This window comes from Podarcis tiliguerta (genome assembly GCF_965153285.1).
Source record: "Podarcis tiliguerta genome assembly, chromosome: 3".
NCBI lineage: Eukaryota > Metazoa > Chordata > Lepidosauria > Squamata > Lacertidae > Podarcis > Podarcis tiliguerta.
In genome coordinates this window covers 59,607,208-59,625,777 of record NC_139536.1, presented here as the reverse complement: position 1 = coordinate 59,625,777, position 18,570 = coordinate 59,607,208, and the positions used below count along the sequence as shown (strand labels likewise).

Below are 18,570 nucleotides of genomic sequence, written 5' to 3'. Positions count from 1 at the left end.
CCTTTACCTTTACCTTTACTTTGTTCAAAATAGGGCAGTCTCCACTGGGGCTGTGGAAGGCACTTTGGCTAGTGCAACAGAAGTTTCTGATCATGTAGTTACAGAAATGTGAGTTACAGTGCAGTAACTGGCAAATCGCCATATAAAAAGAAAGCGGCCTTGAATCTCTAAAGCAAGATTTCTCTTACAAGGCACTTGCTATAGCTCTCTGTTTTTTGGTAGGTATGATGCACTCTCCAGGATATGAAGGGAATGTTGCCTATAGCTTCCAGACACTGATGAATGCAGATAGTCTCTATATGGTCTCTCATTATACTCTCCTGCTCAACCTGAAGCTGTCCAATGCAGATTACTACCGAAAGAAGCCTGGCCAGTCCCCCGTGATCATGGTGAGTGGAATGCAGTGCTGGGTGTGGTGAAGAACAACACACATTTGCAACGACCCTGACTTCTTATAGCTTGTTGGTCCGCAGCTCAGTGAATAAATATGAAGTACTCAGATTTGATGCAGGTTGAACCCAGGGGAGCATTAAATTGGAGCAACTGGGTCCAAAATCAGTTTTTGTCTGTTTCCTGGGTTTAAAGGGTAGGAGACTTCAGAAAGTAGAGAGGACAATATTTTACAAAAGCCATTCTTAAAAAATACTATGGGAAGGAAAAATGAAAATGTATTTGCCACCAGACTCAAGGGGAGTTTTGTCCCCTGGTTCTATCACAATAAGGAGAAAAGTGCTTCCTGAACCTCATCATTCTCCACTTTTCACAAACTATAGTTTGTTGTGTTTGGACAAGAACCTATGGTTTGCTAAGAACCAAAAAGAAGTTAGGGAAACATGGCGGGTGGGGGTGGGGGTGGGGAGAGAAGCCACCCCAAGGCTCATTTTTGCACAAGTATATGACATCATGGTTTGGTGTCACATCTGAACTGCATCAGAGAGAAAGACGGGTGGTTATTATGTGTACCGACAGATGCGTAATTTTATCTATGCTTGTCACCTTGGTTTTATGCTCCTGATCATATCTGTATGTTTCTAGAAGTCTCTGAGGAAAAGCAACATGCCCAGTAATGCAGTGGTAGCTGAATTGTGCTGTTCCATTCTGCAGAAGGAGTTTATGAAGCAGGTCCAATCCAGTGGAGTTTTGATGGTATTTTCTCAGGCTTGGGTCGAAGAGCTTTACCATCAAGTGCTGGAGAGAAATCTTCTTGGAGAGGCAGGATATTGGGGGAGCCCTGAAGAGCACAGCCTCCCACTCATCACCATGCTGACTGGTCAGTATGATTTGAATACCAGGGCAATATAAAATTAAATACATGTCTTTGGCTAAATGCATTGAGTGTCCAGAATACCCCAGTCCCAGTCAGCATGGCCAGTGGTTAGGGTCTTGTATTATTATGATGGGAATTGTTGTATTATCATAATGATGCCAGGTGACTGACCAATGGGTTGTCCTGCCCACCTGTCTGTTAACCAACCGATAAGGGTGGGGACTTAGAAAGATCTGACCCACCAGGCCAAAAAGGATACCTACACATGATTTTTATAATGACATTTATGACTGCCATAACTTACATTCTGCAGTTGCTTTGTTTTAGTGGCTCAGTCTGATTTTACGGAGGCATCTCCATCCCTCGCAACATGAAATAACTAGCATGTGTGAACAAACATTATAAATATCAAATGCCACAGCTTTCTTATATCACTTGTAAAATGGCCTGTATCTAGTGGCAACAGCAAAGCTTCTGTCAGTGGAACAGGCTTGAAGGTAATTTTCCTTCTCACCTGTAGCCTGCACCCCCTCTGCCCCATGTCCTCCCTAAATCTGCTGTGGAGAGTTCCCACAATTCTCTGGAGCAGATTTAGAGTGGGGGAGGGGACCTTAGGAGGAAAGAAGAGGCACTGAAAATGACTTCCCTTCCACTGTTAAAGGCTTTACTGTCAGCTGAGCAACACTGTTGGATCAATCTCATACTAGTGGAGATGTATCACACATTCCTCTGCAACTCACTTGAGGGAATTCATGAGGCAATTGTCCCTTAGGTGTTTCCCCACTTTATCCCATTGTAACTTCTTGTTGTTTTTCTTTGCAGACATTGATGGTTTGGGGAGCAGCACAATAGGTGGGCAGCTGATGGCCTCTGCATCCTCGCAGTCTCCTCTCACCCACACCCGGAAGCCAGATGATGCTGTTCTTGCAGGTGAAGGATCTACATCAAGGGAACCATGAGCCATATTTGTAGTATTTCAGATACACCCCCCTCCCCCCAAAAAACCACTTAACCTTCATATTTTTATGCTGGATGTGAGTTAGGTAAAGCTTTCTTCTCGGTTTCTGCATCTCTCACGTCTACGCACATGAACATATGCTGATCCAGGAACTGTGTTTTAAATAAATTATTACTTATTTCATTTGATGCTTTTTACAAAAATAGCTGAAAGTGACTTAGATAAAGTTAAAATGCAAAGATTCTATAAAACACACACACAAACATATTGGTGGTTTTTAAGCAAAAGTTGGATGGCCATCTGTAATGGATGCTTTAGTTGAGATTCCTGCATTGCAGGGGTCAGGATCCCTTCCAGCTCTGCAGTTCACTGATTCTATGATCCAAAACCACCAAAGGATTCCTTTGCATACTGGGAAGCAGGGCTCATTTGGGAGTGGAGCTAGCAACATGGCCCCACTCCTGTTTCAACTTAGGAGGGAATGATGGATTTTAAACGTTCGTCCCAGCTCTCTCCAGTCATGATGAAAAGCATGTGTCTTCATACCGCCTGTTAATTAAGGTGGGGGGGGGACCTGACATACTTCGTATTCTTATTATTTTAATTGATTACCCACCCTTCACTCTAGTTCCCAGTGCAGGTCACAACAATTTAAAAACCATTTAAAACCTTACAGCTGTAACAAAAATTGCAATCACAAAATTGCAATTTTGTCCTGAAAGGTGTCAAAGATAAAGAGGTGCACAATGATGCTGTTTGCGTCATGTCAGTCTTGGCTCTGACTGATGCTTATATTTCCCAAGGCTCCCAATAAACCATTTGTTTCTCCTTTCTGCTGCTTCAGGTACAGCTTTTGCCCGATACCTGTTAATTGGTTGCTGGAAGAATTTGATTGACACTTTATCCACGCCTCTAACTGGCCGCATGGCAGGCAGCTCCAAAGGATTAGCCTTCATTCTAGGAGCCGAAGGAGTCAAGGAGCAGAACCAGAAGGAGAAGGATGCCATCTGCATGAGTCTGGATGGACTGAGAAAGGCAGCTCGCCTTAGCTGTGCTTTAGGTATAATCCATTCATCAGCATAGGCCCCATTTTTAATGGAATTTGGGCAGGTAGATGTCATCCTTGCATCCAAATGTGGCAGCTTGAAAAACAGAAGCAAGCAGTAAGCTGGGTTCACTTCCCCCTATATATTTCTCCTTATATTGCCAGTGTTTCAGCTGGTATATATTTATACCCCACCCATCTGGCTGGGTTTCCCCAGCCACTCTGGGCTGCTCCCAACAGAATATTAAAAACACTATAAGGCATCAAACATTAAAAACTTCCCTAAACAGGGCTGCCTTCAGATGTCTTAAACTCAGGTAGTTGTTTATTTCTTTGACATCTGATGGGAAGGCGTTCCACAGGGCAGGCGCCACTACCAAGAAGGCCCTCTGCCTGGTTCCCTGTAACTTGGCTTCTCGCAGTGAGGGAACCGCCAGAAGGCCCTCGGACCTGAACCTCAGTGTCCGGGCTGAACGATGGGGGTGGAGACGCTCCTTCAGGTATACTGGGCCAAGGCCGTTTAGGGCTTTCAAGGTCAGCACCCACACTTTGAATTGTGGCTCAGAAATGTACTGGGAGCCAATGTAGGTCTTTCGGGACCGGTGTTATATGGTCTCGGCAGCCACTCCCAGTCACCAGTCTAGCTAGTGGGAGGCACATATGGCTAGTGGGAGGCACAGAAATTCAATAGTCCTGTTTCTTGCTGCAGGGGTTGCTGCTAATTGCGCATCTGCCCTTGCTCAGATGGCCGCAGCTTCATGTGTTCAAGAGGAGAAAGAGGAAAAAGAGGTGCAGGAACCCAGTGACACCATATCTCAAGGTACAACTCATCAAGGGGATCCACTGGTTATCATTAGTGATGATATGGGCCATGTGTTTGTCATGTCTTCAGATTATATGTAGTTGGAAGCCTTGTCAAATGTAATTTTCCTGGGCCTGCCTGCCAGAGCCTACCTAGATCTGAAAGTGGTTGGGTGGGGTGAAGAATCTCACTGCAGTTCATGTTTATTGCTCGGTATTACCTGCTTTTGCTGAGCATAAGCAGCATAGATATCAATGGGGCTTATTTCCAGATGAATTTGTTTTGTATGGCAGCAAAGAACATCCTCAGGGTATCTTCCAATTCTATGATTCAACATGGTTCTATGATTTAAATAAAGTAAGGTGCTAGTAGCTGCATAGGATGTGCAGAAATCACTTGTTTCAACTATAGTGAACTCTCAAGCCCTTGCTACACTTTTGTTAAACACTGCCTGAAGAGAGGAGGAGTCAGGATCGGACCCACTCATACTGCCCAGCCTCTGCGCATTCAGCAAGAGGTGTGAAGCAGGCTCTCTGCACACAGTTCCCTCTGTGTAGACTCCTCCATGCAATCTGGAAACTTACCTAATATGGGTTTCCAGTCATACAAATACATAAGACTCTTTCCTTTACACAGCTCCTTTCACACTTCCCACTGAACACGTGCAAGTTTGTTCCAGGGAGCACGATCCATTTTCTTACTCCCATGTATTTAGTGAAGGTAAGAAAAAAGACTAGGGCCTGCATGCAAACCTTGAAAGAAGCTGAAAATGAGTTTGTTTGCTTTTTAAAAGAAAAAAAAAACTTCTACAATAACAGTTCTCTCCTATACAGAAGCCTTTCTTGTGTTAGACGTAACAAGAGATTCTTTATTTCTAACATTTATATTTGTAATGGCACAGTGAAACAGAAGGTGGAGCAAAGACTGGAACAGATGGGGAAAGTGCAAGGGGTCTGCCTCCACACAGCCCACGTTTTGTGCATGGATGCCATTCTTAATGTGGGACTGGAGATGGGAAGCCACAATCAAGACTGCTGGCCGCACGTATTTAGGTATGGAATTGGAAACTGTATTCCATCTTCAGTTTGAGGCAGTTTAGGCTAGACTCCAACACAACATTTCTTTGCAACTGACAACACACGTTGATTGGCAGGTACCTAGTTTGCTGTTCAGTGCATTTGGTGTACTTTTTTCGATTCCATAAAAGTGACCAGGCAGTGTGTTTGTACTGCATAAAGAAAATTAAACAGTACTTTTTAAAACAGTGACTATCCCCCATTCAATGGGTAATAACTATTTAGGTAGGAGCTCAATACACATTTGATAGTTCACCGCATACAGGACCAACTCAAAGTATGGCTTTGTACACATGCGCAAGTCTGTAATTTTCCAGAGCAAAGATCATAGTCACTTTGCTCCCTCCTGGTCTCTAGTTTATCCTCTGGTCTATAGTCATCAGTTATGGAGACTCTAGATAATCCAGACAATAATCCTTGTATTGTTATGTATCTTATTTCTATGTATTCGAGCATTGAAAATTCACTCTCTGTTATGCAACAGCTGCATCTAAAATGTAAATGTAATTTAAAATGTTTTTAAAAGGCAGTAATGTTGTAAGGAAAGTTTAAGTTTATGACTAGTTAGTCCAGTGACACCTTGCTTCCAAAAGAGCTTTTCATTTCAGGAGGCTGTAGATCATACTCAAAGAGTAAAAGTTGTATGCAGTGGAAAAAAACAATAAGGTCCTCTGTCCTTTTGCTTTGTTTTTTCAGAGTTTGTGAGTACATCAGCACACTGGAACATGCTCATTTTAGTGACGGGACATCTCAGCCACCGGTAACTATTACCCAGGGCCAACAGGCCACAGACGGGCTTCAGGGAGATGTTCAATCTACAGACAACACCCAGGAACTGACTCTAGATCAAGAGACTGCACTGAGGAATAATCCTGTAATCCAGCCGGTTTCCATTCAGGAGCTCATCAAAGAAAGTAGCAAGGGAAGAGCGTTTGATTTCCGTGGGGGCAGCCTGATGACTGGAAGCAACGCTGCCAAAGCTATCCTTACCCTCTCCACCCAAGCAGACAGGTATGGTTGGCATCACATTTGACAGTTGCTCCATGTTCTGAGTTTCTTCAAGAAACCATCATGGATGTGTTACTGTGAATATCCAAAATTTTCAAATGGTGACATTCTAGTGCAATGCTGCCAGAAAAACATCAATGAATGTTCTAAAATATAGACAGCCCCACTAATGGGCATGCAGTTTTTAGAATCATAGAATCATAGAATCATAGAGTTGGAAGAGACCACAAGGGCCATCGAGTCCAACCCCTTCTCCCAGGTACTTGTGCTGGTTTACTTCCTTTCCCCCTACTTCCACCCCGGGCTCATTTGTTTGTGTATTTCAAAGTCAGACTTCATGTTCCCCTAGCGATGCTGCAAGAAAACTGCTAGCACATTTGCAAAGCTAAGCGGGTTCCCATATGGTTTCAAATTGGATGAGGGACCGTGTGTCGAGATTCCTGCATTGCAGGGCTAGATGACTCTTGGGGTCGCTTCCAACTCTACAGTTCTATGATTTGGCCAGATCAAGTGATATATTCTGCCTTTTTGCCCGAAGGCTATTTGAAGATGCTGTTGACAAGTTGAATCTGATGGCATTGGTGGGTTTCCTGTATCAGCTGAAGAAAGCCTCTCAGTCCCAGCTCTTCCACTCAGTTACAGACACTGTTGATTACTCCTTGGCAATGCCAGGTAAGCCTCTTAAGACACAAAGCATCGTGTGTGTGTGTGTGTGTGTGTGTGTGTGTTATACCATGTATTAAATTTATATTATCAATTACTCTGCACTGTCTTTTTTGCCCTGGTAGGTGAAGTAAAATCTACCCAAGACAGGAGAAGTGCGCTCCACTTGTTCCGTCTTGGAGGGGCCATGCTCCGAATTGTAAGGAGTAAATGCCGCCCTCTTCTCCATCTTATGCGCTGCTGGAACTTGGTGGCCCCTCACCTAGTGGAGGTGAGAGAATTACAAAGGCTTCTTCCCCACCCATGCAATTTCTCTGTGTATTGTAAAAATTGCAAAGGGCAACCACAATGTTAATTAATGTACTTGAAAAAGAGAATGTACAGGTGAACGAAGCACTAAGAAAGATTATACTCTGGAAATTTGCAGCTTATAGCCATCAGCCTAGCACAGTTCTTAGACAGATCCTGATAAAAACAGCTTTATTCATTTCTTCATGATAGGTTGGCCGTTTGTATGTTTGGTTGATTTATGTCTCCCCCTCCATCTCATGGGCTCAGAACGACATACAGCCATTTTTCTAAGGGGATCGCAGTCTAAGGAAATCAAATAGCTCGGGGAGATAAAAGAGGCAAAATAAAATTAAAATGGCATTGTAACATGAAATCTAGCTCAAACAGATTTCCTCGTTGTATTTAACTGTAGACATTTTTACCAGATTTTCTTTGAATTCTCTCCCGCCCTCCTCCTAAGTAAGAGTCCTTGCCAGCTCTTGCCGAAAAGGCATTTTTTGCTTGACTGAAATCCTGCTTTTTACTCCTCTTGTTGCTGCAGGCTGCCTGCCATAAAGAAAGGCATGTTTCTCGGAAGGCTGTCTCTTTTATCCACGACATCCTAACTGAGGTTCTGACAGACTGGAATGAGCCCCCTCATTTTCACTTGAATGAGGCCCTCTTCCGCCCCTTTGAGCGTATCATGCAGCTGGAACTCTGTGACGAAGATGTCCAGGACCAGGCAAGCTAAACCTTATTTATAATGGCAACAGCCTACCTTCAACTGCAAGACCCCTTTGATTCCTATGATATGCCTAGCAATTGCAATCCTTTCAGTTGCTTCCTGGGAATGGGAAATGGCAAAAGAATATTCTGTGCAGGGCTTGTTTGTATTTTATACTGGAAAGGGTTTAGCATTGGGAGAATTTCATTTGAAGTGTCCATCTTTCAAGTTTCTGAAGCAGGTGTTGCTGGATTCCAATTCCCATAAGCCCAAGCCAGCATGTCCAATGGTCAGGGGTGATGAGAGGAAAGCCACAGTCTCCTCACCTCTCTTTTAAAGAGTATGAGCAATAGCTAGCAACACCACCAAAATCAGGAAGGGCTTTTAGAAGAGTTTGGATTTGAAGAGTTTGGATTTGATATCCCGCTTTATCACTACCCGAAGGAGTCTCAAAGCGGCTAACATTCTCCTTTCCCTTCCTCCCCCACAACAAACACTCTGTGAGGTGAGTGGGGCTGAGAGACTTCAAAGAAGTGTGACTGGCCCAAGGTCACCCAGCAGCTGCATGTGGAGGAGCGGAGACGCGAACCCGGTTCCCCAGATTATGAGTCTACCGCTCTTAACCACTACACCACACTGGCTCCTTTAGTTGGATTTCCAGAGATGGAACGACAAATTATCATGAGCATCTGGAAAAGAAAGAAAATGGCAATATACGTGCTCAGCTTAATATGCATAGGATGTTGGCCTCACAATCCAGTGCTTACTTGTGTTGCCATAGTGCAGGTTATTTTTTTATTATCATAATTAGAAAAATGTTATCAACAATTGTATTGCTTTCTACTCAAGTCATGTAGGTCTCCTGTATATATAAAAAAATAACCTGGTAGCATTATTCGGTTGCATATATAAAATCAGAAGTGGCTCACCGGGGGTGGCAGAGTTAGCTTTCCAGCAGGTGGGCCACTGTTGCTTACCAGGAGTGGAAGGGCAGTGGAGAGGTTGACACACTGCAAACAACACCTATAGGAGCACCGGAATGGCCCCACCAGTGCAGCCTCCCCCAGCTCCTGATAAGCCAGAGACCTTGCTCCTGGGAAGCTGCTGTTGTATCTCCACCCTACCTGCTGATCGGCTTCTGTATTTCTCATACAGTATATTCTCTGTGCTGGATTATTTACTTCTGCAATGCTTTGTGTGCTCTGATTGTGCCAGGTGATCACATCCATAGGTGAGCTGGTGGAGGTGTGCTCAACTCGGATCCAGTCAGGGTGGAGGCCATTGTTCAGCGCACTAGAAACTGTGCGCAGCAGCAGCAAGTCGGAGGTTAAGGAATACCTTGTTGGAGAGTATTCAATGGGTAAGACCTTTCTGCAGTTTTCTAGATACCACTATTTAGGTACTGGGTTTTTTAAGGGGCAGTGTTGGAAAGGCAACGCAATCCATGTAGCAGACTATCCAAAAACATACTGAATAAATGAGTAGATCTGAACTACTGTGAAGTTTTTGCATCACAACAGAGTTCTGAAAGGACTTTACGGCGAGTGTAACATTTTCCCCACATGTTGAAAAACCGTGTCAATATAATTTTTTTCTGTTCAGCAAAAAGTTGTAGAAAATGGATGAGCCCCTTTGAACTCATTGGGACTTCCTTCTATGCACATAGGATTGTGCTGTCAGTCACTAACCAACATAATTTGACTCTATGCTTGTCTCTAGTAGCTGCATTTAGTAACATGAATGTTTTTATGTTGTAAACCACTTTTGAGATATTAATAGTAAGCAGTAGAAAAGCATCTTCAAGGAATTTTCAAAAATGCATATACTAGGTTTGTCTGTATCAACTGTGAGTGAGCACTGAATGCAAGATTTGGTTCAGTGGCCTGATTTGGCTCAAACTGTTTTGGAGGCTGCTCACTTCATTTCAGGTCTGAATCAGGATCTCACTTAAGGAAAACCAAAGCTTGGTTCTCAATGATTTAATAAGGATACATACACAGACCCAATTGCTACATCTGCGCAGTTAGATAAAAGCCAATGTCTCCAGTTGTACAGAAGACTTGTAAAGTCCCTGTGAAGCATGGTACCTGAAACCCCAAAATCTGGAAGAGCAATTTTGACTCTGACAATTTATTCCCATTTTTCTTGTAGTAAAGCCACTGAACACTGTGGGGCTTACTTCCAAGTAAATATAGAGTTGCATTGCACATTAATTTGAAGCAAGTTAGAAAATCATGGGCTTTTCCAGGTAATGTGTATCTGTATCAGCTAAACAATTTTTCTTGCTCCCTTAGGAAAATGCCAGGCACCTGTGTTTGATGTCTTTGAAGCATTTTTAAATACAGACAACATCCAGGTCTTTGCAAATGCAGCCACCAGTTATATCATGTGCCTTATGAAGTTTGTCAAAGGATTGGGTAAGGAACCTTTTAAATATATCCATCTGTATGTTTACTATAGGGTTTGATGTTTGTGGAAACATATGCAAACAGTTTACTGAATGTCAACAAAGGGTATGAATGCATTTTAGAGGTATGAAGCCCTGTGATTTTTGTATGAGCATTGAAGTCACAGCACTGTGATTTGAGAAAGTGTGCCCACATGGAGCTATTATGGTGTTCTGTTGTAATTCCACCCTGCCAAATGCTTGCTTTTTCCAAAAATTCTAGTGGGCTTTTTTGTTTCCTTTTTGAAAATGGGTCCTTTGCCATTCCCTGATCTGCAAGCTTTTTTTATTTTTTACTGCACTGGCATTTGCCAGGCACCCTCACAGTTGTGAAAGAGATTCTGTCTACAAAAAGTTGCCGTATTTTTCGCCCTATAGGACACACTTTTTCCCCTCCAAAAATGAAGGGGAAATGTGTGTGCGTCCTATGGGGCGAATGCAGGCTTTCGCTGAAGCCTGGAGAGTGAGAGGCATCGGTGCACACCGACCCCTCTCGCTCTCCAGGCTTCAGGAAGCTATCCGCAAGCCTCACGTGCCAGGCGGGAGGTCCCGCCGGGCGCGCAAGGCTTGCGGGCAGCAGCCTGCAGCCCGAAGCAGGGGGCGAGCTGCGAAGCCCGCCCCCTGCTTCGGGCAGATGTCCGCAAGCCTCACGCGCCCAGCGGGAGGTCCCACCGGGCGCGCAAGGCTTGGGGCAGCAGCCTGTTCTGGGGGCTGGGGTCGGGGGAAGCTCAGGCTTTCCCCGCGCCAGCCCCCGCGCCTGGGGGGGGGGGAATTAAAAAAATTTCCTTTATTCCCCCCGCAAAAAAAACTAGGTGCGTCCTATGGGGCGAAAAATATGGTAACTGCTCTTTCCTGGTGATGAGTGTGGAGTGGGGAACAGTGTCAAGGAGACCTTCATACAATAATAATAATCAAAAGCTTAAAAAAGTCTCACAAAGGGCGGGGCAGGAGTGATATTCTGGTGACATTTCTTCCTTACGTTTCTAAGCTAGAAAAGATACTGTGAGGTTTGCCGCATCTTGCACAATGTAGTTGTTAATATTATTATTATGAACCAAAGCATTCTCTGCATAGGAGGTCCTCCCACACCTTGTGTTAAAGCAGTTGGCAACCACTCCTCCTTGTTGCACATTAAGAGTACAAAACTGCACCTGGGGTGCAGGATCACTGGATGCTTCAATAGAAATGAGGCACAAAAGGGCCAACTTTGAAGTGATCGTTCTGACCATCTGTATAGAGCATGGAAATATATGACATGAGGAGTGGGATGGCCCTACAGCAGAATCCCTCTGTGCAGGCAGGACTGAACATACTATGTTTAACATTTCCACCAAGACATTTCTTCATCCTCCTCTGCAAGTTATTCCTCATAACTGCTGTGTGCATTCTGTGAATTAGTGAATCCCTCTGGATTCCACAGTCACCATACAGGGTCATAGTAATTAAGAGCATTCAGACCAGCACTGTGTTCTGCTTAGACGTTTTCTTTCTTCCATCCCAGGGGAGGCAGATTGCAAGGAGGTTGGGGATTGTGTGCCAGGATCAGGATCCATGTCTACAGACTTGTGCCTTCCTGCTCTTGATTACCTCAGGCGGTGTTCTCAGGTGAGCACAAGGATGCTAAAAGCTGTTTGAAATGGCATCCACAAGGGGGTAGAGGCTCTCTGTAGCGGCTCTTCCTTGTGTAAACAGGTCGGTCACTGCAGCATGCAGAAAAGCCCTGAGCCTCATGGTGAGCCTCTTACAAATGACTATACAGCAGCGCGGACACATGCATTTTCAAGTGGAGCATTCCAGGCTATGGATACTAATACTAATACTAATAATATGCCATTCATTTGATTGGGTTGCCTCAGCCATTCTAGGCAGCTCCCAACAGAAAATAGAATGACTGCTGAGGCTCCTCTATATATTTTTGTTCTCCTTCTCTTTCAGTTTCTCTGGCTGACACACATAGCAAATCTTTGAGGATTCTGGCAGTGTAGTCTATTTCTCTCTCTTGCCACAGGGAGCACAGATGGCGCAGTTACCAATTTCTGTGCTCTTTCTTCTGCCAGATCAGAAGCCGTGCAAGTGTTTAAACACAGTGGCAATAGCTTTTCCCATCGCTCCTCTTACTGAGGAAACATAGCAAAGTGATTGGGCTACTAACGGCTGCTGGGCTTGTCTCTGTTTTGCTGGAAGAGAGAGAGATCACATGATGGAGCAAAACCTGGCTGCCTAGAGGCAACTGTTACTCACCGAAGGTGTTAAGGAAAGTGCTTGCTTATAGAGTTGCCAAGACTGGATTTGTAAATACAAGGCTTAGGGTACTTCCATGCTCAGGTTTTGATCAGGTCCTGTGTACATTAAATCAACATAATCAGCAAATGACAGACACCCTGCATGATAGATATGTGGTGTCTCATGCCCACATGGGAGTGGCTTGATTATATTATCTTTAGCAACCACACAGCATGTTGTCCTTCTGCTTCCAGGGGTTACTCCCACATTTCTGAGTGCAGCATTGAAGCCTGAAACAGAAGCCCAGACAAAATCCCTGGGCACACGCACCCTTTCCTGTTAGAATATCAAACTATTTTAGCCAAATCGTTTTCTGTGTGAACGTTCTACACCATGTAGCTCTGAAACTATCATGCCAGCACATTCTGCAGAGTAGTCTCATCATTTCTCTCCCTTTTTAGTTGCTTGCCAAAATCTACAAAATGCCCCTGAAGCCTATTTTTCTCAGTGGGAAGCTTGCTAACTTACCCCAAAGAATACAAGAACGATCTGCAAGCAGTGAAGATGGCATTGAGTGTGTCCTTTCTGATTTTGATGATGACACAGGTAAGCAAAATTACTGTTGTGATCCTAAAGAGGAACATCCTTAAATAGCACTTACCAAACGGGGATTGTCCATTCACCTGGGGCTCTGGGGGAGCAGCTTTTGCTACAGCCACAGCCCAGACCCAGGGGCTGTCTTCTTCCTGCACGGCCTGGTATCTTCCCTTCTAACTTCCTAGGAAGGCCTGCCGAACAGGCCAGTCAGGACCCGGGGCAGGGGGCTGAACTAGGCCCACCCTACTGTATTTAAGAGGACAGCCTCAGGTAGCCACCTTCTTGGGAGATTGTCACAGGATTCACCACCCACCCACCCAGGCTGTAAGTGACCTGCTAGAAGATGAGCAGGAAGGCGAGAATGAGGGCCTTTCTATGCTTTATCCAGTTGGTCCAGGGCATGTCCACACAGGGCTGATGGACCATAACGCCCCTCCTAATGGCAGCCTGAGTGGGATTGTAGCTCCTGAGCCATGTTAGGAGCGACCCCCCACCAAGCTCTGGGTCAGCCCCATCCTGTTCATCAAACAGTTGACAGGTTGCTTAATACTAGATGCATACCCAATGCCTTGGGACAAAACCTACTTGCATCTGTAATGAATGAAAGTTGTGGCCTATTTCAACCCAATACTAATCTCCTGTGTTTACTTCTATGGTTTGCCCCTTCCCCATGGGCATAATGCACCCGTGACAGTGATGATGTGTGATTTTACATCTTCACCATTCTGTATGCTTATATATGCTATGATCGTACCCTGTTCTGGGAGAGTCAATTCACAGTTTTACCTCAAGAATGCAGTCTTCAACAAGACCCCCCCCCCAAAAAAGGGTGCAGCCCCTTCACCTACATTCTGTACATTTACGCATTTATGTATCTAAGAGAGCCAGTGTGGTGTAGTGGTTAAGAGTGGTAGTCTCGTAATCTGGGGAACTGGGTTCGTGTCTCCGCTCCTCCACATGCAGCTGCTGGGTGACCTTGGACCAGTCACACTTCTCTGAAGTCTCTCAGCCCCACTCACCTCACAGAGTGTTTGTTGTGGGGGAGGAAGGGAAAGGAGAATGTTAGCCGCTTTGAGACTTCTAAGGGTAGTGATAAAGTGGGATATCAAATCCAAACTCTTCTTCTCTTCTTCTTAAATAATTTATAATCCTCCCCACCATTCAAAAATACTGTTGCCATGTACAAAGAGAGAAGTAAAATGAAATGCAAGGCTAGAACAATACGAATACATTAAAACCATCAGTAAAATCTGCCAGGAAGATTGAACAAAGTGATCAGCATCTCTCAAGCACTTATAAAAGAGAAATGGGGCAGGAACTGGGAACCTGGCAAAATAAATTCCACAACAGAAAACTATGCTACACATGGCTTCTCACATGCGGTTTTGTTTTGTTTTCCTAGGCCTTATTAATGTCTGGATCATTCTGCTTGAAGAGTTGACTACTGCCATATCCAACTGCCCCCGTCAGCATCAGCCTCCCACCCTGGATTTGCTCTTTGAACTATTGAGAGATGTTACCAAAACACCTGGTAATTGGTTTGAATTGACTGACTACTACTAAAGTGTAGGATTCCTACCCCTGGGTCAGAGCAGGGATGGGTGGGCTCATTAAAGTCCATCCCATCCCATCTCCAGGCAGATTTTGAATAGAGAATCCATTTGAACTGCCTGGAAACACAGAGTTAAAAGTACTACCTGCAAAGTGCTCTGAGGGTTGCGCCCTACCTCTGCTATCACCACACACCTTGGACGAACTTTGTGCAAGTCCCCCTGGGCGCAGCAGAGCTTGGTGGCATTCCGTCACTCCAGGGGGAATTATACAGGGGGAAACATGGCTGCCTCCATGACCACTTGATGGCTGCAACATCAGCTGAGCAAACAGACTCTCGCAGCTCTGATAGCACTTTTGTATCACCCCAAACACATCTAGTTGATTTACTGCTGTTAACATTTTAGAATTGTTATATTTTGTTGTATTTTGTAACAAGGACACAGGGAGCTAGGCAATTTGATTGGGGGGGGGGGCAATTTGAGAATGAGTTATTAACAGTTAATGGTCTTTTAGGCTTCCTTTAGAATTCACTTTTTGAATAATAAGAATTATATGTCACCGGCGGGGAGCCAGGCCTGCTATTTATAGATCTGTTAATAAAGTAGCAAACCCACAGGTAGGAAAATACACAAGTGTATCATAGAGATGCCACCTGAGTGTTGACTTCCATATTAAATGTGCAGGCATTATACATGGGGCTTTTTTAAAAGGGGAAATTGTAATATGAAAAGCTGCCAGTAAATTACTGACATGCCAATTATGAAAGAAGCTATGCAAATGGCAGGTGAAGTTCCATATACCGTAAGTGCGCAGTTGTCAGTGAAACCCTCCTTGCAGTGCATCTTTGCTCTCTGGTCAGCCTCAAGGAAAGGAATCCACCATGGGTATATAGGATGTATTGTCCTGAGTTAGCCCTAAGCATCTGTCTGAAGGCCCAACATATTTATCTGTCTTGTGTTTTTATTCTCTAGGCCCTGGGTTTGGCATTTATGCAGTTGTTCACCTTCTGCTCCCTACAATGTCCCTTTGGCTTCATCGCAGCCACAGCGACCATTCTTACTGGGATGTGGCATCTGCTAATTTCAAGCATGCAATTGGCCTTTCTTGTGAACTAGTAGTGGAGCACATTCAGAGTTTCATACATTCAGGTAATTTTATGTAGTCTTATATGTTGCACCCATTCTAACCATACTCTTGTAGACAAACTTTAGTTTTGGCATTAACTATTACAGTGTGATCAGGACCTTTTAAACATGGATGAACTGCTATTGGAAGAGAGAAAAGATTATGGTTGAGTAAAAAAAGAGGTGTAAGCTTGGCATATATACACTGGAATGTTTATTTCTCCATTGAAAAATGAAACTACTCAGCTGTCCTTGCTCTGTTTATATCAGGCTTCCTCAACCTCAGCCCTCCAGATTTTTTGAGACTACAATTCCCATCATCCCTGACCACTGGTCATGAGTGACCACAGGTCCTGCTAGCTAGGGATCATGGGAATTGTAGGCCAAAAACATCTGGAGGGCCGAGGTTGAGGAAGCCTGGTTTATATGAAAATTTCAAAGACACCCATTCACAGTGCTTTTAAGAATGGGATTTGATTCCCAAATTAGATTTTGAGCCTCCAGTACCAACCAAACATTCTCTCTAACCCCAAACCATCTGTGACTATAAGGTACACAGCACCATGGGTATCTGCATGGCAAGGAATACATTGACTAAAGCACAGACAGATGAGTCGAGGCAGTGATCCAAACACTACTCTGAAGAGGAAACATGTAACTAAGCATCCTAGCTGAACTGGGGCAAAAGTTTTTCCCCAGTACTAAATGTCACAGCATTATAGTAAACTGCTTTGAGGGTTGTTGTTTTTTTTACAATCTAGCGATATATGAATTTGATTAAACGATAAATAAGAAAAATTAATACTGTAAAACTGTAACGGATCTGAACATCATCTGGTATTATCCCCCTGCACAAAAGCTAGATCCAAGCCAAGCAAGTAGCTCTAATTATCCTGACTAGAGTATTAGCAATATCCCAGTTTATAGCCAGGTCCGAGGGCAGCAAGACCATGCATGAAGAAGATGCCGTGTGCATTTATTTCTAAAAATGCAGTAGTTCCTCTGTATTGTAATTCTATTACATTATGGTTAATATCAAAGCCAACAGCCTAATTTCCTCTTTAGATATTGGCTATGAGAATATGATCAACACAATGCTCAGAGACCTCTTCAAATTACTGGTAGCTTGTGTGGCAGAACCGACAGAATCCATCTCTAGAGTTGGGTGCTCCTGTATCAGGTAGGATGGCTTTCATTTCTATATTCATTTTACACATAGGCCCAGTTTGCACGTAACACTAAAGCTCACAGGTCCTTTAGGGGACACACACAATTAGACATGAAATACTAATGTGAAAGTTAAAATTACCTCTAGTTAAAGAAGGTATGGGTTCTAAAGGCTTCTGCAGAAAATGTCAGAAAATTATTCTTTGCCAACTCAAAGTTCAGACTTTGAAAGCACCTGTCCACCCAGTAACTCTGCGGCTTTGAAAGCAGTTTGCATCACTTCCCTTCATACTTGAAGTATGGGGAGAAATACATTGGTTACTCCTTCAAGCCTTACACAGGAAGTGCAAACAGAGCATGTTCAAGTGATGTTCCAAGGTGCCTTGATCTAAGCTTATATATTGGGCTTCACTTGGCTCTTCATAGATCTACATCAATAAGAAAAGCCGTTTTGGCTTTTGAGCTAATCCCAGTTTTGCAATCGTGTTGTGAAATGGTTATTGGCTGGTTATCGGCTTCATGGTCTTTTCCCTTATCTACAGATATGTTCTAGTGACAGCTGGTCCTGTTTTTACAGAAGAAATGTGGAGGCTGGCATGCTGTGCGCTGCAGGATGCCTTCTCAGCAACTCTTGAGCCAGTGAAGGTATCACTTGCATTTAACTGGGTGCCACAAGCATCTCTGCCAATATGCGGCTACTATTTTCTTAGACTGTTGCTCTCATCTATGATTACTTAAATAGCAAACACCTTGGAGGGTGGGGAGCATTGGTTGTTTGAACTAGCATCTCTGTGTGGATGATGTATAAGCAGCCAGCAAGATTTCTGCAATGACAGCGCTTTGGGAAAGCGGCTCAACCATCACAGAAATGGCTTATGGTCTCTACTCATATGGAAAAAAACAACATCTCTGCATAAGCTAAGGCAGGAGCTTGAATTTAGCTCCACACACACTTAAGGCAATCAAATAAATGGGGTACAACCTGTGCACGACCCATTCTAGTGGGCACTTCCAGACTGTCACTAGTGAGCTCTTTAGAAAAATAACACACAAGTAAGCTTTGTTTAAAAAATAAGTTGAAAGAACATGATGATGAAAGTACATCAGGTTCATCAATTAGGTATGTGTGTGAGGGAGAAAGAAACTGATGTCAGCCAGGGGTCAGCAAACTTTTTCAGCAGGGGGTCAGTCCACTGGCCCTCAGACCTTGTGGGGGACCGGACTATATTTGGGGGGGGGGGGTTGAACGAATTCCTATGCCCCACAAATAACCCAGAGATGCATTTTAAATAAAAGGACACATTCTACTCATGTAAAAACATTCTGATTCCCAAACCGTCCGCGGGCTGGATTTAGAAGGCAATTGGGCCGGATCCGGTCCCCGGGCCTTAGTTTGCCTACCCATGGCTTAATATAACCTAGCACAATCTTTTAAAAAAATCAACCCTATTTGGTGCTGTTTCTCTGCAGAATCTGTTGGGCTATTTCCACAGCGGCTCTGAAAACTTCAGTGGAGATGCCTGTGAGGTAAAAGTGGCAGCCCCTTCCCTCTCTCCTAGTGCTGAAGCCGAATATTGGAGAATACGGGCCATGGCTCAACAGGTGAAGACTTTGAGAGATATAATGAGCAAAATGCATATTAAGTT

The 18,570-nt window shown here is 44.1% G+C and overlaps 1 protein-coding gene across 1 annotated transcript in view; it reads left to right on the top strand.

The window, feature by feature from the left end:
* ARFGEF3 (ARFGEF family member 3) overlaps positions 1–18,570 on the top strand; it is a 73,926-nt gene that overhangs the window by 43,770 nt on the left and 11,586 nt on the right. The window contains exons 13-31 of the mRNA XM_083434727.1: positions 223–389; positions 1,036–1,270; positions 2,090–2,197; positions 3,070–3,285; positions 3,980–4,090; positions 4,974–5,124; positions 5,845–6,159; positions 6,695–6,828; positions 6,945–7,090; positions 7,652–7,831; positions 9,029–9,173; positions 10,108–10,230; positions 11,761–11,864; positions 12,944–13,088; positions 14,482–14,610; positions 15,605–15,781; positions 16,823–16,937; positions 17,467–17,569; positions 18,395–18,526. Of these exons, the coding sequence (XP_083290853.1) occupies positions 223–389; positions 1,036–1,270; positions 2,090–2,197; positions 3,070–3,285; positions 3,980–4,090; positions 4,974–5,124; positions 5,845–6,159; positions 6,695–6,828; positions 6,945–7,090; positions 7,652–7,831; positions 9,029–9,173; positions 10,108–10,230; positions 11,761–11,864; positions 12,944–13,088; positions 14,482–14,610; positions 15,605–15,781; positions 16,823–16,937; positions 17,467–17,569; positions 18,395–18,526 (2,936 nt within the window). The remainder of the gene's footprint in view (positions 1–222; positions 390–1,035; positions 1,271–2,089; positions 2,198–3,069; positions 3,286–3,979; positions 4,091–4,973; positions 5,125–5,844; positions 6,160–6,694; positions 6,829–6,944; positions 7,091–7,651; positions 7,832–9,028; positions 9,174–10,107; positions 10,231–11,760; positions 11,865–12,943; positions 13,089–14,481; positions 14,611–15,604; positions 15,782–16,822; positions 16,938–17,466; positions 17,570–18,394; positions 18,527–18,570) is intronic.